Genomic DNA, 21,998 nt, shown 5'->3' on the forward strand with positions numbered 1-21,998 from the left:
CAATCTGCTTTGGACTGTTGGTCTGTTAGTTTGTAATGGAATCGTACTTTGACTATTGAACGCATGGCTGTACATTTGTCAAGCATGACTGTTTTTCGTGGATATTGTCTTGCATGGAGTTACAGTAGAATATAAGACGTCGTTAAAAAATCAGTACATTTTTTTCAATTTATAATCTATCATTGAATATTTCTCGAGTCGTGATTAGTTCTCCAGAAGTCGCAAATGTATGGTCAAACGTCAAAGAGTTCATCCATAAAAAAAGAACTTGCATCGGGACACTATTATGAATCTCTTGATTGTGCGCATGTATGAGCAATAAGATCTTTGAATATAATTAAATATTTAAATTAGTACGATTGAGATGTCAAAGCGATATGCGACTTCTGAAGTGTTGGACAGGAGTTTGTTTAAAGATCTCAGCGTCTTCGGAAATTCGCAGCGTCAAATAAATTAATCGATACTCAAAGAAGCAAATAAAATTAATGTTGAAATAAAAATTAAAAATGACTTCTCAGATAAACAACCTGTCGTGTTGAAATTAAGAACAAGCTATTCTCGTTTGAGGTATATCCACTTTCTCAATTCTTATAAGTAGATTTAATGTTTAGATGACTCGTATGTGCATTCATTAATGCACGTGGAATTCACCTGTAATGTTAAAAAAAAAGTTAACATCAGAATTTTAAAGCATTGAGGTTAATGAACATTTTTACCGGACGAATTATAATCTCAATACTTTTATATTAAAATTAGTTCCTTTCACTAGATATACAAATTGACTCAAATATTTAGGGCGTGTACGAAAATCAAACCGAAACTTTGGAGTAGTTGCGATAATAATATTCATTATAAGCTGTTTGCGTAGTTTGCAAAGTTTATCCGAGCAAGTGGGAAAGATAAACTTTTCCCGAGCATGATAAATCCTATAGACATGCTCGATCCGATATCTGATACCATAATTAACAAACCTCCAGTTATAATACTAATACCGTCTTACACACGTACCTTATTGTCTGCTAATTATTATGGCACCGACCATGACTGCTAGTAACGATAAGCAAGGAAGGTCTCCACCTGAAAAAAAAATGCTTTAAATAAATTCCATATTAAATAATAAATAAACACATTACATATTCGTTTCAGTGATCCGAATTTCTGTCGCCCTTCGTCTTTCTACATTTTTGGCCGCGCATGCACTTCCGGAGCCGCTTGTATCCGCGGTTTATTCTTTTCTCTCTCTTTCCCTAAATCGAACGGACGATCAGCTGATGCCGGAATGCGGAAGTTGGAATACCAGCAAATATTGGAAGAATAAATTTGCCATTTTGCAGCCAATTTCTGAGAGCGAACGGAATCGCTCGGGTCAATAGAGTTGCACACGCGAATGGATTTTCTTGCACGTACGTCCCGCCATGTGTAGGCTGGACTTCCTCCCGGATTTACGTTTTTTCTTCCACTTTAGCGGAATAAAAGGAAGACCATTTTATTGGAACCGAGTCGCACCTTGGTCGGTTTTTTTTGCGGCGAGGAAATCGCCGTTACCCTCTTTGATTTTCCCGATCGAAGCAAGGAAAATAGCTTATAAAAGGTACGCTGGGCGTCCCAGCGTATCGACGTCATATCGAATCCATATCCGACTTGTGTACCTGTTACCCTCATGTACAACCAATCACTATATCATCAGCCAACCAAGATCCATTTGATAACTTTTCGATTTTCGAGCCTCGCGACGTTGCTCCTTCGCTGCACATTTCCAAGGATCAAAAATGTCTCGGGGTGGAGGCGGCGAAAGGGCGGAGGAAAACCAGGCTCGGCATAATTACGGGGAAGAGTCGGTAACGTCACGTGGTACAATTGCCGCGTCTCTTTACCGAAGTCGCAAATTGGAGACGGCGGTGTCGGCGACATTAGTCCGCAAAACTGTACGCAATGAATGCCGGGGAGCGGAAAACGCGAGACGGTGTATGGAATACGCGAGAGGCATTCAGCCGGCAAATGTCAATGGGATAATTCAGAGAATCGCGGGAAAGAGAATCGCGGAGGTAGGAATAAAAGTCCACGTACCGACGACCCCCATGCTACGAGGCCCTTTCTTCGCGTAATATCCCGTAAACGTTCTTGGCCCCTGGTCGCGCATGTGCCCGAGTCTTCCCGTTTCGCTTTTGATACCGAGAAATATTCGATGAAAGAAACGCCGCGACATCGGCTCGACGTCCCTCGGCACAATCTTTCTTCTCTTTGCCTTCCTTCCAAGTTGGCGGATCCCGAGTGGAGAGCGCAGCTACGGCCTGGTATTGGAAAACTCCACATAGCAGGAAGGGACCAAATTGCTTCTAGGTCCTTCGAATTTAAACCGAGCAAAGGAATATCGGATGTATCACGCAAATGACTCGACGAATGTCTTCGTTCAAAGGAAGCTCGACGTGGCGTAATTGCGTTCCTCGGCCCCCTTGCAGCCCCTTCGTTATTGCCGCTAATCCGAGTGCAAGTGCATTTCCGCTTTGCAGGACTGCAGGAGGGAGCAATTTCTTGTGCGCTCGCACGACTGACACCGGCGATAAAATGGGCGATTCTTGTCCCTTGGGGAAACATTCCTTGTAGCGGTGATTGCTCTTACCATTGTAAACGTACTCTCGTATCGACGTGTAGTTCGCTTCCGGGATGGAGACTTCGCACTGGAAGGTGGTGGGCAGTTGCGTTTCGTTCACCTCCACGTGGGCGATGGCTTCCACGGTAAATCGACCGTCGGCGGTGTTCTGGTAGTTGTGTTCTTGCCTCTCTATCGGTTTTCTGAAACGACATTGTCTCGGATTGCCTTCTGCCTCGATCGCCGAGAGGTGTCTCCTTCGGAAAGTAATCCTGGCCCGATTAATTTCGTTCCTCCTAAGACTCGAATGACAATCCTTACAGGTATTAGGTATTACGCAGGTACTCTTCGTTTCTCGGTGGCCGAGACTAATTCAAACCTCGTGGAAAATTTTGGAGGCAGGCTTTATCCTCGCGCAAACGAAATCTTAGACGGACCAGAATGTAGAGGGGCGAGTTGACGAAACGAGACATGCAAGGAGGTGAATCTACGGACAACGTGTACTAACTGGTCCCGACGAATGGTAATCGTCGGACTTGGGTACAATTCTTCGGCCAGACACGTTAACGTCAAGTTGCCCGGACTCCCGTTTTGTCTCGGATGTGAAAATCGGAGGAGCTTTTCCGGGGCTGAAACGTGAAACAGACAGATGGATGAGATAATGCTTCTTCCACCTAGCGTTAAAAAAGACGCCGCCGACTGCCGGAGAAGAAGAATTTAACGCCCGACATTACGGCCGGATACTCGAGGAGCATATTTCTATAATAAACTATTTAAACGCAAGACCTAACCACCCTTCGGTAATTTCCTTAAAATTATTTCAATCCAAACATCGGTTGATTCCACTGAGAAAGCAGTCGAGGGTGCGGCGCGTAAACGGCTGGATTAAATAAAACCAGCGATCGATCGAAACCCGTTTATACGAGCGTCTCCAAACGGCTGCGTCCTTAAAACGCGTTATCGTCGTGAAAACTCTATTAGCGGATTAATTGTCATCGCGGAAATGCCAGGAAATTTCCTGTTAAGCTAAATTCGCCGGAGGGAAGTTCAGTTTGTGCAGTTTGTCCACCGCGTTCCCTGCCGTTTCACCCCCCGGCTATGGGGGACGGTAAATGGCACTACATCCCCTAAGGGTCGCATTGCCTTATCAAACACCGGACACCCCGCAGCAACAAATTGCACGAACGGTCATTTACACACCCAAATGGCAAACCACGTCGCGTCGCCGACGCGATCCGTTCTTCGCGCGACCACCGTTTCGCAATATTTATACACCGAGATTATGAATCCGCGGCGGTCGCATGCCTCTCGTGCTTTTCGCGGGCATTTGATATTTCATTTCCCGGATTAATTACACCGCCAACGCCGGCACGATAAAGACTTTCCTCGCGGTTCGTGTCAACTAGGACCGGTCACAGTAAGCAGCCTCATTGGCCGCACGCATGCTCGTGTGCCGCACGACTCGCATCTCGCCTTACCCTCCGCTGGACACGCAATGTCGCTTACTCCCTTGGCGATCCACCCCTCGATCCACCCTCCACCCTTTTACGACTTGCGATAATGCATTCTATTTTTCTGTCAACATATGTTGATCTTCTGCTACCGACAGAAGGGATGAGACGTTGCTAATGACGTGCGCACGCACGTCTGACCACTCGCGGATTTGAGTACTCACAGGTCTAACCACTCACAGATTTGAGTACATGTAGGTTTTACTATTCGCAGGTTTGACTACTCTCAGGTCTGACCCCCCGGCAATTTGTTCCACTTGCGCGACTCAGCGTAGAAATCATATGGAAACTTAACCATTCCGATTAGCGGCACGAGTCGAATATTCGATTAACTCGAATGACTCGAATTAAAAAATATTGTCAACTTCAATTTGGACTCGAGTTCCCGACTCGGTGAAGTGAAAGGAAACGCGACGAGTCGACCAGTGAAATAGATAACCACGACTGGAGTTAACGAACAATGGCGGTGTACCGTGAAACGAGTAATTCGTTCGTGTCGGTGACTCGAGGAACAATAAAAATAACTGGAGGTGACTCGGGTTCGACGAGTCGAAATATTCGACTGGTCGCATCTTTCGATCCAACCGATGCCAATCCGACGAGGAGAAAAGTGCTGGAACGTTGGATGAAAAGACCTGCGAGGGTACGGTAACGGCCGTCGCGGATTTTTTGCAATTCGCCGGTTGGGTGCGGCCGAGTGCGACCTACCCGGCACCGAATTAAAAGCGGAATCCGCAGCGATGGTTCCCATTAGAGGGCGTCCTTTCCCTGTTACCCTGAGTGGCAGAACGTTGTATTTCTTGTGCGCTCTCGCTCTGGCCGGCACGATACGTATTCGCTGCTCGTGGATTTCGCCGGGGGTTCCGGACCCGGGATTCTGCCGAGTGAGCCAAATTATTGTATTTCCGCTGGATGTAAGCCCCGACGGGGGATTTAGCAATTTCGCGCGCAATCGCGGTTTTCGTATTGTCCCGGGGAGCCGTGACTTACAAATGAACTTCGCGGCCGAGTGCGCCGGAACTTCCCGCCGGATTTTCGAGCACAGGTCGCCGGTGACATCCGAGATGCTCATTTTGGGAAACTGACGTGACCGCGCACGGACCGTTTAAGCGGCTTTTAAATGGACCCGACTACCTCTGGCTTTGAGGCGTCCGCTTTCGAGGCTCGCCCAAAAAATCGCTCTCTTCTTCTTGTTTCCCATACCGTTTATCGAAAAACGCTTTAAAACATTCCCGCGTCAATTCGTTGACCCGTGCAGCTGGGAAATGGGTGTTCACCCCGTGAAATTCGAGGGAAATTCGTCGCCCCCTTCCGGTACTCCGTGGAAAGCCCTGAGAACCTCCTACTTTCGAAACGACGAAGCTTTAATGCGAATGGGCAATGTTAAAAACGTCTTAAAAACGCATCGACGCGTCAAAAACCGCCCTTCCTGTCCGTTACTTTCAATGGCCCTTACTTTCCTCCGCAATGTCCGGAGTAAATTTATTTTAAACCCGCCCAACACGCGACCTGAAAGTACGTCTCCAGGAGACTGCCAGTACTCGAAGCCTGTCCAAAGTTAGGGAGAGACGGTGTAGAAAATTCAAGACCTTCGACCAGGTTATTTCCAAAGCCGAATTTCATCCTTTCCAGTCTGAAACCTACTCCAACCCATCGATATTCAGTAGTTTCCGCGTCGAATCGTTTGACAGTTGACCCGCCACGATTTTCGAAACCATGAGCAGAGAATTCCGGCAATAACGAGCTGCGATAATTATTTTTTCAACCGACTGCCGCATCGAATAGCAATCCAGCTTAGTCAGCTCGGAGCCCATTAGCAGCTCGATTTTAATCGAGTAATCGGACCGGGCACGATTACCCGATTACTTTTAATCAGCTCGGAATCGATCAGCTGGTTAAATTGGTCGACCGAGCGGAGCATTCGCGAATAACGACGGGGCGAAAGGGTGGAGGGTAGAAGAGGCACTTCGGGGCACTCGGTCACAAGGAAAATCCCCCTCCACGTGATCCATCGCCCACCTTCGAGTTTCAACCTTCGAGTTTCGAGTATTTCGCGGCTGCGCGGGGTTTTAAGCGGCCCCTCCGTCGCGGAAGGGAAGCCAATTTCGTCACGCTTTACGTCCCGAACAAGGGGAGCGATGCAACGAGCGCATTCGAAGGTGCACCAACGCTCGCCAGGGTGCCGTTTCCCTCCCCCTTATTTTTCCCTACATCGGCAAAGTTTCATCGGCGCCGCTCGTCTCCTGGGTCGCACTCGACGAAGGGGTTAGGCGTCGCTCGGCGTTCTTTTGATATGCATACCGCGTAATGCGGCGCGCGCTACCACGCGCATCGGGCAGAGGCGAGATCACGTGCGTCATACATATTCATACATAGCGGGGCAGAAGAAGATTCAAAAGAACAGGCGAAAGAAGAGGCCTGCATATTTCCTGGCCAAAAATGCATAGCGCGAATAAACGAGGTCCGGAGGGCGTCCCGATGCTCGGCGGGGGTCGCGTCCTTCCGTGGGATCCGCCCTCTTTGAAAGCGTCATCTCTCGCGGCCCGTTATTAGCGGATTGTGGCCTCGCTGAATATCCGCTAAGTGCGGTGGAACGGACGCGGGCCTATAGAAAACTCTCGCATTCACCCAGAAATAGTGGTTAGAAGCGGTTGGTTGCCATTTATGTAAAGTTCAAACACGCGGGGGGGAGAAGAAACGCGAATCGTCGAGAGTGCGGGACGAACGGTGCTCGGCTCAACTCGGGGATGAATGGCGACGCGGCGCGCCTTGTCCTAACGATCCCACGTCCCGCAACAATCCCCTTCGAATTTCCTTCGGATCTCGTTCGGCGAGGACTTGGACGACGGGAAATCGCGAGGGATCCCCCTTCGCGGCCCCTCGCTTGGTCGTTTGATTTCATGACTCGGCGGAGGCGATCTCACGGTCCAGCTCCCTTTGGCCGCCTCGGATTCCCGAAGGCGCGACGCGCCGCCACCGAAACGCGTTCCTGCATCGAGGGCCGATGCGGGGCGAGTGGCCTCTCCTCGGCACCCGGAAAGAAGCGCGATATCGGCCGCGAGGGGTCGAGAGGCGCCTAATCGAATGCCGAACGTCGATACCAATTGCCAGATGAAAAGCCGTTAGCTCGCGGAGTCGGCGCGGGAGCGCCGGCCTTTATGACGCGCTATTCGTCATCGCGCCGCGCGTAACGTATGGCCGCTGGCGCGTCGTGGTTTACGCGTGTCGGGACGCCACCCCCGTGTTCCACCCCTCGCGGACACGGCCCGATTGACGAACGCGAAATATCGCCGCGTCCCGCGGACCAAATGCCGCATTTGTCACGCACGGTTTAACCCTTCCACCCGCGAAATCCGAGGCCGCTAATTGCAGCCGGACGTCGACGCGACTTATCCTTAATCTCGAGTTTAGAGCGGTCTGGACCGCGCGATAGCGGTCGTCGGTCTGGCCCCATCCTCTGGAACCACCCTAAAGCGCCTTAGAGAAGGTCCCGAGTGCCACTTTCGCGGATTTCCCCGCATATTCAACCCGGGACGTCCATTTTTACTCCCTCGCGAACCGTACTCAGGGCGGAACAAAAGTGCCGGAACTCGTTCCCTCGCGATCGGAACATCGTAACCTGGAGACTCCCCGATCACTGCGCCGGAGTCGCCTTGTTTCGCCCAACAACGGGTTACGACGCCTTCCGAAAGGAGTAAAACTCTCGGCGGAGTGATGGACGCGGAAAAGAAAATCCGCAGGTTGAGCTCCGAGCGCGGGGAAAAAATTCCGTCAGGGGGAATACCTTCAACCGGACTTGGGAATGCCTAAAGGAATGCTCCGGAGAGGATTGCGGGGTCATGGCGGAAAATGTGTTCCCGTGTTCTAGATGCCCGGAAACGAGAGCTGCCTCTCTTCTCCAGAACCTCTTCGGGTTAATACCCGCGTTTCAATCACTCTCATCCGTTAACGTCGGGGGAACGGCGAGATCGTCACTCGGCGCGTTGCGTACCGAATTCGAGATGCCGTTTACTTTTCAGGACGCATCGGCAATCCTTTACGGGCCGGATCATCCGTCCCTCGTAAAGCGAGAAGAGCGTCAGGAATCCCGACGCAGCGATCAATTTCAAGGAGAGAGGCTCATGGTATTAATAGGTGCTCCTCGAGTATCCGGAGGTCGAGCTTTCGTGGGAGAGTTTCGACAATTACTCGGCCTAGGGCGAGCTTTTCGTGCGCGGATACCTACAGTACACCAACATCTTGTTGCTGGCCTCCACTTCCGTGTACTGCGTAGAAATTACGCAACGCACGTTGCCGGAAAGCTCGTGTCCTGGCCGAACCAACTTCACTGCCCTGTACATGGTCACGGGGTTGTCGCTCGCCTTGTACTTCTCGTCGATGTACTTCTTAAATTCTTGAGAGGCTTTCGGCTTGTCCCCGTAGATCCACTGGTACAGCAAGTCGTCGCCGATGTACCACTTGATCACCAGGCTGGTGTTCGGGGAGGACCCCATCTCGTACTTGCAGTCCAGGATCACCGGGTCCTCCGTCTCGGCCCTGACCAGCTTCGGAATGCACTCCTCGGTCATGTTTATCCCCAAGATGCCTGCAACGAAACCGAAATCGTTAAATACCTCCAGCTAAAACTAGAACTATTTAATGTGATATGAAAGTGTCGTCAAAAAGGTCTCGTCTAAAGCATAATAAAAGTTTTACTCCGAACTGGGCGTAAGTTTCAAACTTTACCACTCTAATACGGACACTGTAAGGCAGATCCCTTCTTCCATGATATTTCAAGGTTTTAAACATTTTTAGACGTTTAATCAGTTTTTTTATAATAAATGAAATTTCATGAGTGGAGGGACCTTCCTTTTAGCCTCAATATTCACGTTGCAAAGTGTGAAACGATTCTGTATATACAGTTCGGAGAAAAGTTTCATGAGCGATTAATTCCTCGAATGCCACTTTTACATCCTCTTAAATCGCGACTAAGTTTGATAATTAGCCGTTCTCTCTGTCTGGATTTCGCATTTTCACGTTTCGGGTACACCGCCTCTCGGTGAAATATGTACCTCCGGTAAATATCCTCGACACGGTACCGGAAACGCGACATATTTTTGGCGACCCGACAGCTACGAGTTCCATCGCGGGTATATCGGTAGCCGGGATGAAAATTGGATATTCTGGTTGATTCGACGTCCTTGAAGCCTCGGCTTAATTTTCATTTCTGGGGATATGAGAGAGGATACGAGGTTTTGCCTCGAGTGAGGCAGATCGGGCAGATCGCTGGGCTTTGTACCGAAAGAATAAGAACCCGGTGACCCGAAGAAGGGACAGCGGGATCAATACGACGCACAACAGCCCGAGGCTCAACAACGCGGAAGTGCAGACGTATCATCAGCTTCCGCATATCCCGGAAGGACTCGAGCTCCCTTCGGGACCTCCGTTCCCTAGAAAGGACATTTCGTATACGTCCCGGGGATATAGGTGGAGAATTTTCAAATACCTCTCCAGAGAGATGTAAAGCGCTCGAGTTTGGATAAAAATGATTTCCCGGCCAACCTTCCAAGAACTCCCTAACCAACGAATAACGTCTCCATGGTTGATAACGTCCATAACCTCCATCCTAGAAAAATCGTCCCCAATTCCAACCTAGAAAAATCGCCCCCCAAGCCCCGTCCTTCCTTCCAGAGACCGTACGCACGTTGTAACTAATTACTACGAGCACTCGGCTTACTTAGTGTCAGCTTTCCCTGGTATAACGCGAAGCACTTTAGGAACTTCAGAATTACTCATTACAACGTTAACGTCCTCTTTAGCCTCCCCCGGCAATGGCATGTGACACTTACGACGATCTCAGGCTCAGTTTCGTGCAGCATCCCTGGAAGCTGAGACGACCTACGACGCCGCCACCTACGATATCGAGGTTTGGTTGCATCGGATAAGCGAAAGAACGACGAACAGAGAGAATCCCCAGCTAGGGGCGAGGAACAGAGGTTTCGTTATTTTCCGTGCAAGTGCATTCGCGTAACCACCTTTGGGGCGAAGCTCTCAAGGCCGAGAACTAAGAGGCACCTAGTTTGATCCAATTTGAGGGTGGAGGGGAACGAGAGGCATAAGCCACCGGAGAGCCGAAGCTTTGACTTCCCGCAACGTCTCCGAGTATGAAAGGCCAATATCTGAGTCTTCCGTCCCCAAGACTCCCCGCCGGCGGCGTTAAAGGCGGAAGACCTTGGAAAAGGTGGAGGCGTCGAGGCAGAATTCGGTCCCCATCCGACTCGGGGTTCCGGCACTCCGTAATCCGAAAGACATCCGACATCCGATAGGAAAGTATTAACAGGATCCGCCGGTCACTTTGCAAGCCCGGAAGGGATCCGACCGGTCAATTTAATTCCTGATCCAGTTGCAAACTTGCGCGCAAACTTAACAGGAAGTTGGACTCGACGGTGTCCAACATTCGTATGGCCTTCATGCATATTTATAAAGGTAATGGTTTTACCCCCATGCTTGGGGTTCCTTCGCCACGGGGATATCTCCAGGCTGGCATAATGGCTGTTCTCGAAGTTGCGGCCCTTCTTAGTGCCACTGGCTCGTGAGAATATTTCGTCGTCTTAATCAAGACACGTAGGAGGAAGTTAGCCCCGAGGTAATCCCGGGTCAGCGACAACCATCTAAGGCGGCAGGGCGATCATTCGTTCGAGGACGTCGGGGTGATACCTGAGGGATGGTCCCGGGCGCCCCATTACCTTATACCTTGCACCTTATACCCTCCACCTTATACCTTGCACCTTATACCCTGTACCTCACCGTGTCCTCGAAGGAACGGCCACTTTCCAGGTGCGCGTCTCGGATTGGAGCACCGCAATTACGCCCGAGCTTCAATTTGCGTAAGGAGCTTGCGACAAAACAGGGACTTCCGTGTCTAGAAATTTACTCCCTCATTTTCTCCCCGTTTTATATCGTCGACGACCTGAACCAGGTCGGACCTAGATCCCGGCAAGGGATCCCGGGAAACGGTTGCAACATCCGGGAAGGAAGCTCTCATTTTTCCATCGATTTTCCACCGAGAGCTTCCGCAATTTGGCCGAATTCGAGGAGCGCGAATCCGAGGTTCCCGCTCGATGGAAAATCCTCGTTATCCGAAGGAGCGCACGTTAAAGGTCCTAAAGCGGCTCGGAGGCGTCAAGGCGCCGATAAGTCGGAAAATGAGCCATTAAGTCGTTGGTCTCGAGTTTACCCGGTGGAAACACAGGCACGTTAGCAGGAGAGGGAACGAATTCCCCCCTTCTGGGGGCGCAAAACGGACATCCGACAAAGTGGACGCGCGACTGGGAGGAGAATAATTCGTAAAGGGTTCGACCTCCCCGCAATCGATGGAAAGATAGTCTCGAGATTAGGTTGACCGGCGAAGACTGGAATTGGCGCAGTTGGCTGGAGGCCGCACGAAACCGTCCTGAACTGTCCCGCGATTCCTCGGGGTGAAGCCGACCCCCCGCGACGCGGGCTTAATTTGTAACCGATACTCTATAATACTCCATAATAAACCGAACAAAGGTCGAGGCACGTCGGACTCGAGAAGAAGACGCCGCCGATGCGTGGCCCCCGGGAAACGATAATAAACGTATCGATTTACCCTCCGGCGGGACTCTTCGACCCATCGATTGGCCCCTGCGAGAGAAAAATGACTATGCCCGGTCCTAAGGTGTATTGACCTCCGGTTAACCGTGCACCTCCACCTTCGTGCTGTGACTTTTAACGGGAAAGGCGCTACTTAATTACGGGTGACGTGCAAGTGGGTCCTATGTCCTGTCACGACACCGAGCGATCGTGATCGCGACGTCGCCCCCTCCCCCCGACTTCCCGCCCCCGATCGATACCGAATTAAGCTATTACACACCTCGCCGCGCGATGTGCGACACGCCAACTCCACGCCACGGATCGAAAAGAGTTGCCCGACCATTACGCCACGGGGGAACCGGATCCGTCCTATTTCCCCCTTCGACTTTCCGCAGCGACCGATCCCCCCGATGGATCAAAGGAAATCTTTCCAGGAATGTCGTGCCCGCCGAGGGGAGGAGCCACGTCTGGCAGTCGGTCGATTACTGGAATCGTTCGTTAGGTAGCTAAGGTTCGCCTCGAGATACTCGAACTCGATTCGATAAATTCCACCTCGTCGTGGATCTCCAGGTTTCCACATGGAGGCTCATGAAATATTCCCCGTTTCTGCGGATGTCTTTTTCTCGCTTCCTGCGTCACTTCCTTAAACGGGATAGCTCGTTCGGTCGGGTGTTCAAACGATAAAATGGAATATAAATCGATTCAAATGGAAATGATTGTAATCAGGGGTTTTGCGACGACTTGGGGGGGGGGGGGGGGAAAGAGGAGCTGGTGCGCCTGGAACGTGCAATGGCCACACCATGTGGCTTTATGTCTCTGTTCGATGGATTTTGAACGGTTGAAAAAAATTACCAGGTGGGGCTGAAGAAACGCTGCGGGATTTTTATGCCGCTGGAAAGTGAGGAAAATATTCGTGACGATCGCAGTTGCCCACTCACCGTTCGTTTACGTTTCTGGTAACATATTCCAAAGGTTCGCGTGACCAGTCGGTCATCCTGCCTGTACTCGCCTGTACTCGTGCATACATTAATTCAGGAGTGAGGGGCGTAATGGGAATTAAATTTAAAAATTGAACGTACCTGATCGCGAGCCTAAAAATTAATGAGGGACATAGAACCGCTTGGGCGAAGAGTTCCTTGGAAGATCGAGGTTAGAGAGGGTCTGGGATATTAGATGTTTAAGAGACGCTCCCAGGAAGATCGGAGACGCTTCAAAGCACCAAGCTGACGTTAAGCAAAGAAGGCTTCCAGGGACAAACAAGAAGACCCGCTATTACGATATGATTAAGCGAAGCTATGCTCGCGGTGCGCCGGCACCTCGTCCAGATAATCCAAGGGTTTACTCGAGCTAAACGTAGCTCCCGTACTTTGAATTCCCGGCAAGCGGTCGAAAGCTTTACAAAAGATCCCGGGACTCCGTAATCGGCGCACGCACGATCCCCGCTCGAGTTTTCCGTGTAAACGGGCAGAAAGAAAAAGGAAAACTTCCGGCCTCTTAGCCTCACCCGGGAGCAGCTATGGCGGCCAAGCGCGAGAGAAACCGCTCGGATTCTCGACCAACCTCTGAGGACGATCGCCAAAAACCATCGCTTCATCTGCGATTGCAGTTTAAAACTTCCGGGTCAAAGGGTAAAAAAGGCCGAAAGAGAAAAGAAAAAAAAATTGCTTCGGTCTCTTGGTCTCAAAGCGAGATGAAACCGCTCGAACCTGGACCAACTCCTGAGGTTGGTCCCCAAAAATCATAGCTATACCTTCGCAGTCCAGAACTATAGGGTAAAAGAGTGAAAAAGGTCGAACGAGGAAAGAAAGAAAAATACATTGATCTCTAAAGCGACCCTGGCAGTCTAGGAAGAATGAAACGGCTCGGATTCTGGACCAACCCCTGAGGTGGATCCCCGAAAAATAATGCTATATACCGGATCGCAGCTCGAAGCTCCCATATAGAGGGTCAAAAAGGCCGAACGAGGAAGGAAAGAAAAATGTTCTGATCTCAGTTGAAGACGACCATGGCGGTCCAGGAGGGATGGAGTGGCTTGAATTCTGGACCAGCCCCTGAGGCCGATCACCAGAACCCATTATCATGGCGTAGCCAGAGAAAACCGCCATTCTCGTGTCGGAATCCCCTTACGATCCGCGAGTTAGCCGAGCCGGACGTACTTTCAAGTTCCACCGAGTACCAGGGGCCTCCGAAGAGGTCCCAGGACGCCGTGATCAGGGCACGCGCGATCGCGACTCCAGTCTCGACACAAAAGAAGGGAGGAAGTGGAAAAGTTCGGCTGCCGGCGAGTCCCGGGTGGAGGGTCTCCACCGACCACGAGGAAATTAGGGGCGGAAGGTGCCGAGTTTCCGGAAGAGACGCAAGAGTTTCGGTTTCAGGAAGGACGGCCCTCGAGCCGCGAGTACGCTGCCCCGCACACACGTGGCATTTAAAGGAGTTACGGGCGAAACATGGCCGTCTCCCCCCTCGCCGTTCTCGACCCTTGTTCTTGCTCGGTTTCTTTGAGAGCGCTGCCGCTCGACATCAAAGCCAATACGAAACTTTGAAGGCGCGCGCTCCGAGTGCGCTCACAACCCCTGCGATCTCGGCGCTACACCGGAGGACCCCGAGCTACCCCTAAGAGAGGGGCGCTATGCAGATGCCACTAGAGGAAGGGAGAGGAAGAGGTCGGGGGCCACCAGGAGTCACCGAGCGATCGGACCTCGCTCGATCGAGTCTTTTACCGCAGTGCTACCTACTTTTAAACGCAAAGACCCTATTCGTTGAGTTTGAGGCGACGAACTATCCGTAGCAAAAGCTGCAAGTAAAGCGACCCCGACGAGGGGTCGATCTCGAACTCCGACAATTTTCGTGATGTCGTGATTGGGATATATCTTGAAAAATTCTAATGCTGGAAAATTTCTGTATTTTCCGCAGATACCTATTTTTAAATGCAAGGGCACAAACCGTTGCGTCCGTGGCAAGGAGTGGAACCGAGAGGGCTCGACTTTAAAGTTAATATGAAGTTATAATTTTCATGGGGTCGGGATTATGATACATCTTGAAAATTTTGATACTGGACGGTTTTTCTGCTTTTCGCCCAATCGAGCTCTAATTTGAGAGGATAATACCGCGGGTAAGACTTAAGAACTAGGATCCACTTCCGAAATAACAGGCTCGTAGCCTCGCCAGTGAAGAGCCCTTGCCAAGTTAGGGCATTAGATGGTGGACGCTGGCTCGGAAAAGTTCCCGGAACGCCGCCCCGAACTCTTATTTACCCCGAGGTGGAAACTTTCCATCTACTTGAGAGTCCGCACGTGCCGAACACTCGCCACAGCCTTCGACGAGTCGCGCGACGCGCATTTGTATCGGTTCCATTTTCGTCGGCCTCGAGGGTTCGATTCTTGGGTTCGTTCTCGCGAGTTCGGAAACAAGGGACGACTTCGGCTACGACGCTCGGGAGATAAAGGAGGAGTCTCTTTATTACGGCCGTCACGAGGGGTCGTTAACGGTGGCTACCCACGTAACGATGTATCGTAGCGATTTGCGATCCGCGCAGTTAAATCGAGTTCCACTCCCCCGTCTACGTGCATTAAGTTCGCCATCTTTAAGCATCTACACCCGTGACGACGAATTGCCGGGAACAATTCGTGCAAAATGCGAAAGAACTCGATTTCACGGCCTGGATTACAGATCGGGAGATTTATTTATTTATTCCGAGGGTATGTTTATTTAGCGCGTCGGCTCGTGCAATATGGCGGCGCCGTTAAGTGAACCAGTGCGTTTGAAAACACGCTACGTGGACGGGCCCTTAATAGTGGGACTTCTCTTTCGAAACGAGAAGGACAATAATTAGACGAACGTCGCATCGGAGAGAGCCGTTCTCGACGAAGGGTGATAAGGGGTATTCTCGAGCGCGACTCAAGGGTGGACGATGAGCCCTCCACTAGCGCCATCACCGGCGCTACCGCGCCACTACTACTTCCCTCCGTCAACGTAACAACGCCGCAAGCGACGTCCACGTCCAGGATCCGCGGAACGTCACCAAAAAACCGATCGGCCGAGGCCGGATACTGCCGACGAGGGATTTACGTTGCGCGGGTAATCGCGCCATCTTGACTCCGCCGCTTGTAATTGGACATTGCCGAATTACAGGCGACGGAATTTAGCTCCGTCCAATTTCGTACGAGTAATGGAAAACGTCTCACCGAGGGCGGGGAACGAGCTCGTCGCGTGTATGAAATAGTGCCGGTTGCGTTTCGTGCCAACTACGGCAACGACCGAACGAGAGACTTCTCCCTATCTTTTCGGCGAACTCGATCGACCAAGCATTCATTAAACGATCGGAATTTTTCCAACGCGGAACGGCCACATGGGGGAGAATTTCCCGCGCCAGTTCGGGAAATTCCAGTCCCGAAAGAAACGTGGCAGGAACGTCGATCTTCGCCTCACCTCGCAGAGGGGAAAGAGCGATCCGCGTCGCGGCTAACTTCCTCCGCGATGCAGAAGCTCCCGCAGCGGGAATCTTGAATCTCAACGCCGCCAGTCCCCCTGAATTTCTTATACATTTTTTATACAAAACCTCCCGGTGGATTTCGGCGGATCCGACTAACGCCTCGGATGGGTCGTTTCCGAAAAGTTCCCGAACGACCTCTTCGCCCTCGGGCGCCGAGGGAGCGACTTATTCCCGTGAAATTCCCCAGCAAACGTCGCCGGTCTGCGGATCCATTCCAGGGAATTCGCAGCCGAACTCGACGGAAGTTCGGCTAATCGCATGGAGACGCGACGACTCGAAGTCGAGGTGGAGGAGCCGAATCGAGGAACGCGAGGCGCATACCTGGGGGAGCAAAGTTTCCGCACGCCGGCCTACCTAATGGAAGGAAGCGATACATCGGAAACATCGGTCGCGAACGGCTTGGAAAGGTTGCCATGCGACCGACCCCTGAACATAGGAAATGGCTGGGCAGAGTGTTCCATCGGTTCCAGCCATCGGCTCCAAAGAGCCGAATGCATAATCCGTGCCCCTGGGGTCGCGGCGTGTGCATTACCACCCCAATTGGCGCACTTGCCTCTCGACGTCGTCTCGAGATAACGAAAAGTGAGAAGCTTCCGCGGCGGCCGTGATGAAGCCATCGAGGGTTCGAGCAGGGTGCAAGCGGGTAGGGTGGAACTGCAGTCCGATGTAATTTATACCCGTGGACGATGTATGGCCTCTTACACCAGGACGAGGCGGAGCACCCAGGACGACGAATGATTCCGTACTACTTTACCGCGTGTGCGCCTGCAGCGCCGCGTCATTGATTTATACGAGCCATAGAACACCGACGACCGCGACCAAGTCCCCGGCTACGGGGAAGACGTCGACTTTCGATCACGTTTGGAAACAACCTTCACTGGAAGTCATCGAAAGGGGTGAAAATCGTCTCCGGTGACGCGCCTCGCCTTCGCCCGCGAATAAGGGATGAAATCGAAGGCCGATTCGACCGCGACCAAGTCCCCGGCTACGGGGAGACGTCGAGTTTCGATCACGTTTGGAAACAACCTTCACTGGAAGTCATCGAAAGGGGTGAAAATCGTCTCCGCTGACGCGCCTCGCCTTCGCCCGCGAATAAGGGATGAAATCGAAGGCCGATTCGTGGCGACTTCGGGTGATTCGCCGGAAGGGTGGGTCAAAGTGTTTCGGGCTTAACGGCCTCGAATTACTCGGGGGAGGATTTTTCGTTTAACCCCAGCAGCGAACGCGCCCCTTTAAGTCGATCCACTTTCTCGGTTCCAGTCGATTTCGGCGAGAAAATAAGACAAACTTCCCGTAGGTTTTTGCAGTTATCGCTCGACTAGGGAATTGCCCCGAAAAAAAGACCGCTCGGAGGCATCGTTCCAAGAAAGTCGCCGTTAAAGGTTTTGCTTTTCTATTACTTCCTAATGGGTTGATGGCGAGCAATAAGAGGAAACGCTCGTCAGAGCCCTGAAACGAGCAATATCCACGAGGAAAGCTCGATTTTCTGCACAGAACGAAGCACCCGCGAGACGTAATGCCTCGAGCCGCCGTCTGAATAATTCTCGGTGGTCTTGTTGTTACCAGGGGATATTTCTTGTACTTTGTTACAGTCCTCGTAATAATTAAACGCTTACTTGTCTACGAATGGCATAAAGCCTTTAGCGAGCTGCTCCGTTGATTCAAATTACGCGTTTGTAATGAATTTCGCCGCTGCGTTTACAAAGTACGCCGTGTCCGGAAATTCGTCACTTTGTACACAAAGGTACGTCACGCCTTTTCTCGGCGGCGACAAATTTATTAAAACGATATCAAAATGGGACCATTGACCCGTTCGAAGTATGTATGCCAGCTTTTATCCAAAGAGCGAACGCTAACGTGATGCGAGTTATTAAGGATATCGAACCGCGGCATCTCGTTGTTATAGAACGTTCAGGTTTTTTTCTCTAGGCCATAAAACCGAATGAAAAAAATTAACAACTTTATCCGACAACAACGGAAATGAGCCTCGCAAATTGGAAGGGGTGCAGGGTCGATATCAACGCGCTTCCGTGGGGGGGAATTTTTTTTCTTTTTTTCCACGTGGAAAGAATTACCGAAAACGTATTGGAGGACGATAATTAAATTGGTACGTTTCCTTTTGTACGTTTAACCGGTTAGGCCGATTAATCCACGGGAATTAACGAAGAACACAACTTATTCCAGAGATGAGATGAAATTATCCTGCCGAGAAGTTCTTACTCGGGGGAAAATAAAGCGCGTCGGTGAGACAAACCATTCTACATCTGACGTTTTCTCATTCTTTACCGTCTCCTTAAAAAGCCTTTTCTGCTTCTTGCCGTTTCTTAAGTAATTAGTGCAATAAACTAAATGGACAGCGCAAAGAAAAGCAGACTGGCATACCGACTCTGGAAGCAAGTGCGATGTAATAAGACTTGACTAAACGGTTTACAAACTTCAAGATGCCGGTTTTCCTCGTTGCGTTCAAGACGCGTACAAAAGCCATTTACTAAGGAAGAATTTATCGTTTTGTTGGCCGTTTTCGGCCCCAAAGTGAAATTCGGCAACCGTTCCGACATAACCGCTTCGGTCTCAAAGGACGTTCCATTTTTCTCGGTTTAATGCCGCTACCATCGATCTATGTTCGTGTCTTCTCGGAAGTTGGGACAGGAACTTATTTGTCCCTAGTGCATACACGAGCCACATCACATTGGACCGTTTTTTAGTTTGCAAACTTGACGGACGGAAGAAAAATTGGACGAGGCCCGCCGACAATTGAAACGGGAATGACCGTGTTCCGCGCAACTTTCTAAGGTACTTTTAACTCGGGAACGGCGCAGCATATTTTCCTGACTCCGGCGGGGATCGAGACCGACGGAAATTACCGCTCCGCCTCTTCTTCGCCGAAAATCCAGGGGAAAAAAAGATAGAAATAAGTAAAAAAGAGGAGGACGACCGAACTTCCGCGAAAACGGTAAATACTTTGTTACTCGAACCTACAACTAGGTCCCGGTAGGAATACGAGTGCCGAAAATTCGTCCAACGAACTCTGGAATTTCACTCCGCATCGGCAACGCGTAATTTCCGCGGATGATAAAAAAGTTCCCGGTGCAGCGACGTCGCGAGATCAAATATTTTCATTTTGAAGGCCGCGTCGCTCTTTCCGGGCGGGAAATTTTTGAAAAAAAAAAAGGGACCATCTTTGCTTTTGTTTCAATCCACTCGATCACTCGTGCGGAATTTTTACGCGTTATTCAAATGCTGGGACCTTCGGGGGCCGAATCGCGAAAGGGGATCACGTTCGTGGCCGAAAATGAAAACCCCATCGACTCGAATTAGACATTAGCGGAGAGAAGGGTGTGGATTTCGCTGGAATGTGTCGCAGATATTCCGCACTTAGCGAGCGGGCTGCAGGAGCACACGCGGTGTACGTACATCTGGCCGTACTGCATTACTCCCACGGGTAAATTAAACAGGCGCTCCATTCTACCCTGGGTAATTGTCGATTTCCGCATTTTTCTCGGGGCGAATATCTCCTGCGCCCTCGGGCAATAACGGCTTTCATTGCTCGATTGGGAGCTTAAATTTATCCGCCTCCAATTACATCGTTGTCATGTTTATTGGTTTAGCGTGTAACGGCGATCAGGAAAAATGTCATCCGCTCGGCGCACACGGGGTTGCATTAACGTCCTAGAATTAAGTACTTTCTGGTTTACCAATACTTTTCGTGCACTTCCTATCGGATCGATCCGAACTTCCGAGAAACACTTAGCAAGGGGTCACTGGACAACCTGACTAGGATTTGCCAGAAAACGGTACGTATTTATCGGCTCGTGGAAACCGTCTTCTTGAAAACGGCCCCATTGTCAAGTGCAAACAATGCCCCCGAAAAAGCACGGCCGCGTTTAAAAAACATATAACTTCATTGTCGCGACTGTAGAGGCGGCACAATGTATCCGAACAAGGAGCGGGCATTTTCATTGTCGAAACTAGGTCATAATTTTAATTTCACGAGTACTTTATGTCGTCCCTTCCACTATTTCCATAAGGAACGTAAAGGCTTTTAAAGTATGAATACATTACTCGCGGGGGTGCTGTATCATAATGGTATAGTTATGTCAGGGGTGAATGTTTGCAATGCAAACCAGCTTTCCACGAGTCGTAACGAAACCCTGACGAGTATATTCCTGGCCATCAAAATAGTCGGATTTTTCAGGCCCGTCGAAGTGGAATCAATAATTCGGAAGCCGTCATCCCTGCTCTCGTTTCTGGTCAGGATTTCGAATCCAGAGGAGAGATCTTAAAATTCAGATGGCGAGATATTATTCGACGTCGTTAGGGGTGGAGGCTTCGGCAAAGGTATGCAGAGTAGGTGCTCATCTCGAGATCGGATAAATCGGAGGATTAAGTTGCCGACAAGGTGCATCGTAAATCTCGATTCGGGACTAAGAAGTCGAAGGTGAAAATCGAGTTTAAGTCGAGAAAGGGGGAAAACGGTCTGGCACGTTTGCAGACTCGCTCGGACGAGGATCGAGGGCGATTCTCTTCTTTTTTGGATAAGACATCTTCGGGAGAAGACAGCGCCCAAGGCACGTTTTGAGTTCAGTTTTGGATGGGGCAAGAGAACTTCGTTTTAATTACCGGCTAATTCAATTTCGCCCTGGGCGAAAGCCGGTTCTAACGATCGCACCTTGGATGGTTAAATGAACAATGAGCCGATTTAACGAGAATTCGATTTCACGTCTCGGTGGGGTCGACGTCTTGAGATATCATATCGGGCGATACGTACCTCTCAGTAATCCACACGCCAAGAATATATGGAGCAGACCCATCGTGCTCGCCTTGACGCCAATCGAGCTTTTCTCGCCTTAAATCATCATTCGCAAATCGACACCATAACTCATCGAGCTTTAACGGGTGCTTCCGAAACCCCTTAAAGCGAGCGTCACCTTAAACCGCACATTCCTCCGTCACCCCGGAAGTGGTTACGTTTACAGACGTTCGATCGCAAGATCGCAACGAGTCGCGTTAAACGCGGCTAAGGCCTCGGAGGATTTTCCGAGACTTCATGTCGTAGCATATGGAGACTAATCACCGCAACTTAAACACTTCCCACCCCTTATCTTGCGACTCTTCCGCCACCTTTCCAGTACCTCCTCTTACTCGAGATCCAGCTCCGTCGTTGATGAGTAGTCCATTCCACTATAGTCTATCATGTAACAACGTTAATACAAAATCATATTCTTGACTAAGATTTTTTTTTCCGCTCTTGATAATTGCGATTGACGGATCGACTTGGATTTAAATACGAGTCGAGGATAGGCCCGCTAAATTCTAAATTCTGTCACCGAAGCACGTTCGAGTACGACCAAGAAGTTGACTTAGCCATTAGTTCCGGAGGCACCTGAAATCCCCAGCTTTTTCCAGGATCTTTTCCTTTCCATAGTCCTGGGACCGCATTTTTCCAACTCTCGGATCACTGAAGACTCCTAGAGTCGCACATGGAGTACTCTTGATTACGACCGAACTCCGGACTTAATTATTAATAATTTGGAATATTTCTTAGTCAGCATTTAATAACAGTTTAGGGATTCAAGAGCCACTCTGACGTCTCCTCTTGATTCTGGTTCGAGCACTGGATTTAATAAACGGTGTTTCGGAAAGTGAGGTCCTTGCGTTTCTTTTTCAATTTGGCAGTTTGCGGAAAGCGGTTGTTTCCTGATGTCGTCTCTTCGGCGAGAACTAGTTTGAGGTAATTGAGGAATATTGGCCAGCAAAGTGGTTTCTAGAGCGGAGTCTAACTTCGTGCTCCAAGAAGAGCTCGTCGACG

The 21,998-nt window shown here is 50.4% G+C and overlaps 1 protein-coding gene across 1 annotated transcript; it reads right to left on the reverse strand.

Moving 5' to 3' along the window:
* Window positions 1-529: 529 nt before the first annotated feature.
* Window positions 530-21,000, reverse strand: LOC105699666. Its single transcript, XM_012424810.2, has 6 exons — window positions 20,958-21,000; window positions 8,327-8,686; window positions 3,099-3,219; window positions 2,621-2,793; window positions 1,009-1,077; window positions 530-651 (listed from the first exon to the last, which is right to left on the reverse strand). Exons 1-5 carry the CDS (start codon window positions 20,998-21,000, stop codon window positions 1,010-1,012), a joined length of 765 nt encoding a protein of 254 aa, XP_012280233.2. The 3' UTR covers window positions 530-651; window position 1,009.
* Window positions 21,001-21,998: the final 998 nt, after the last annotated feature.

Source organism: Orussus abietinus, unplaced genomic scaffold, assembly GCF_000612105.2.
Source record: "Orussus abietinus isolate OABI.00-Male unplaced genomic scaffold, Oabi_2.0 scaffold19, whole genome shotgun sequence".
NCBI lineage: Eukaryota > Metazoa > Arthropoda > Insecta > Hymenoptera > Orussidae > Orussus > Orussus abietinus.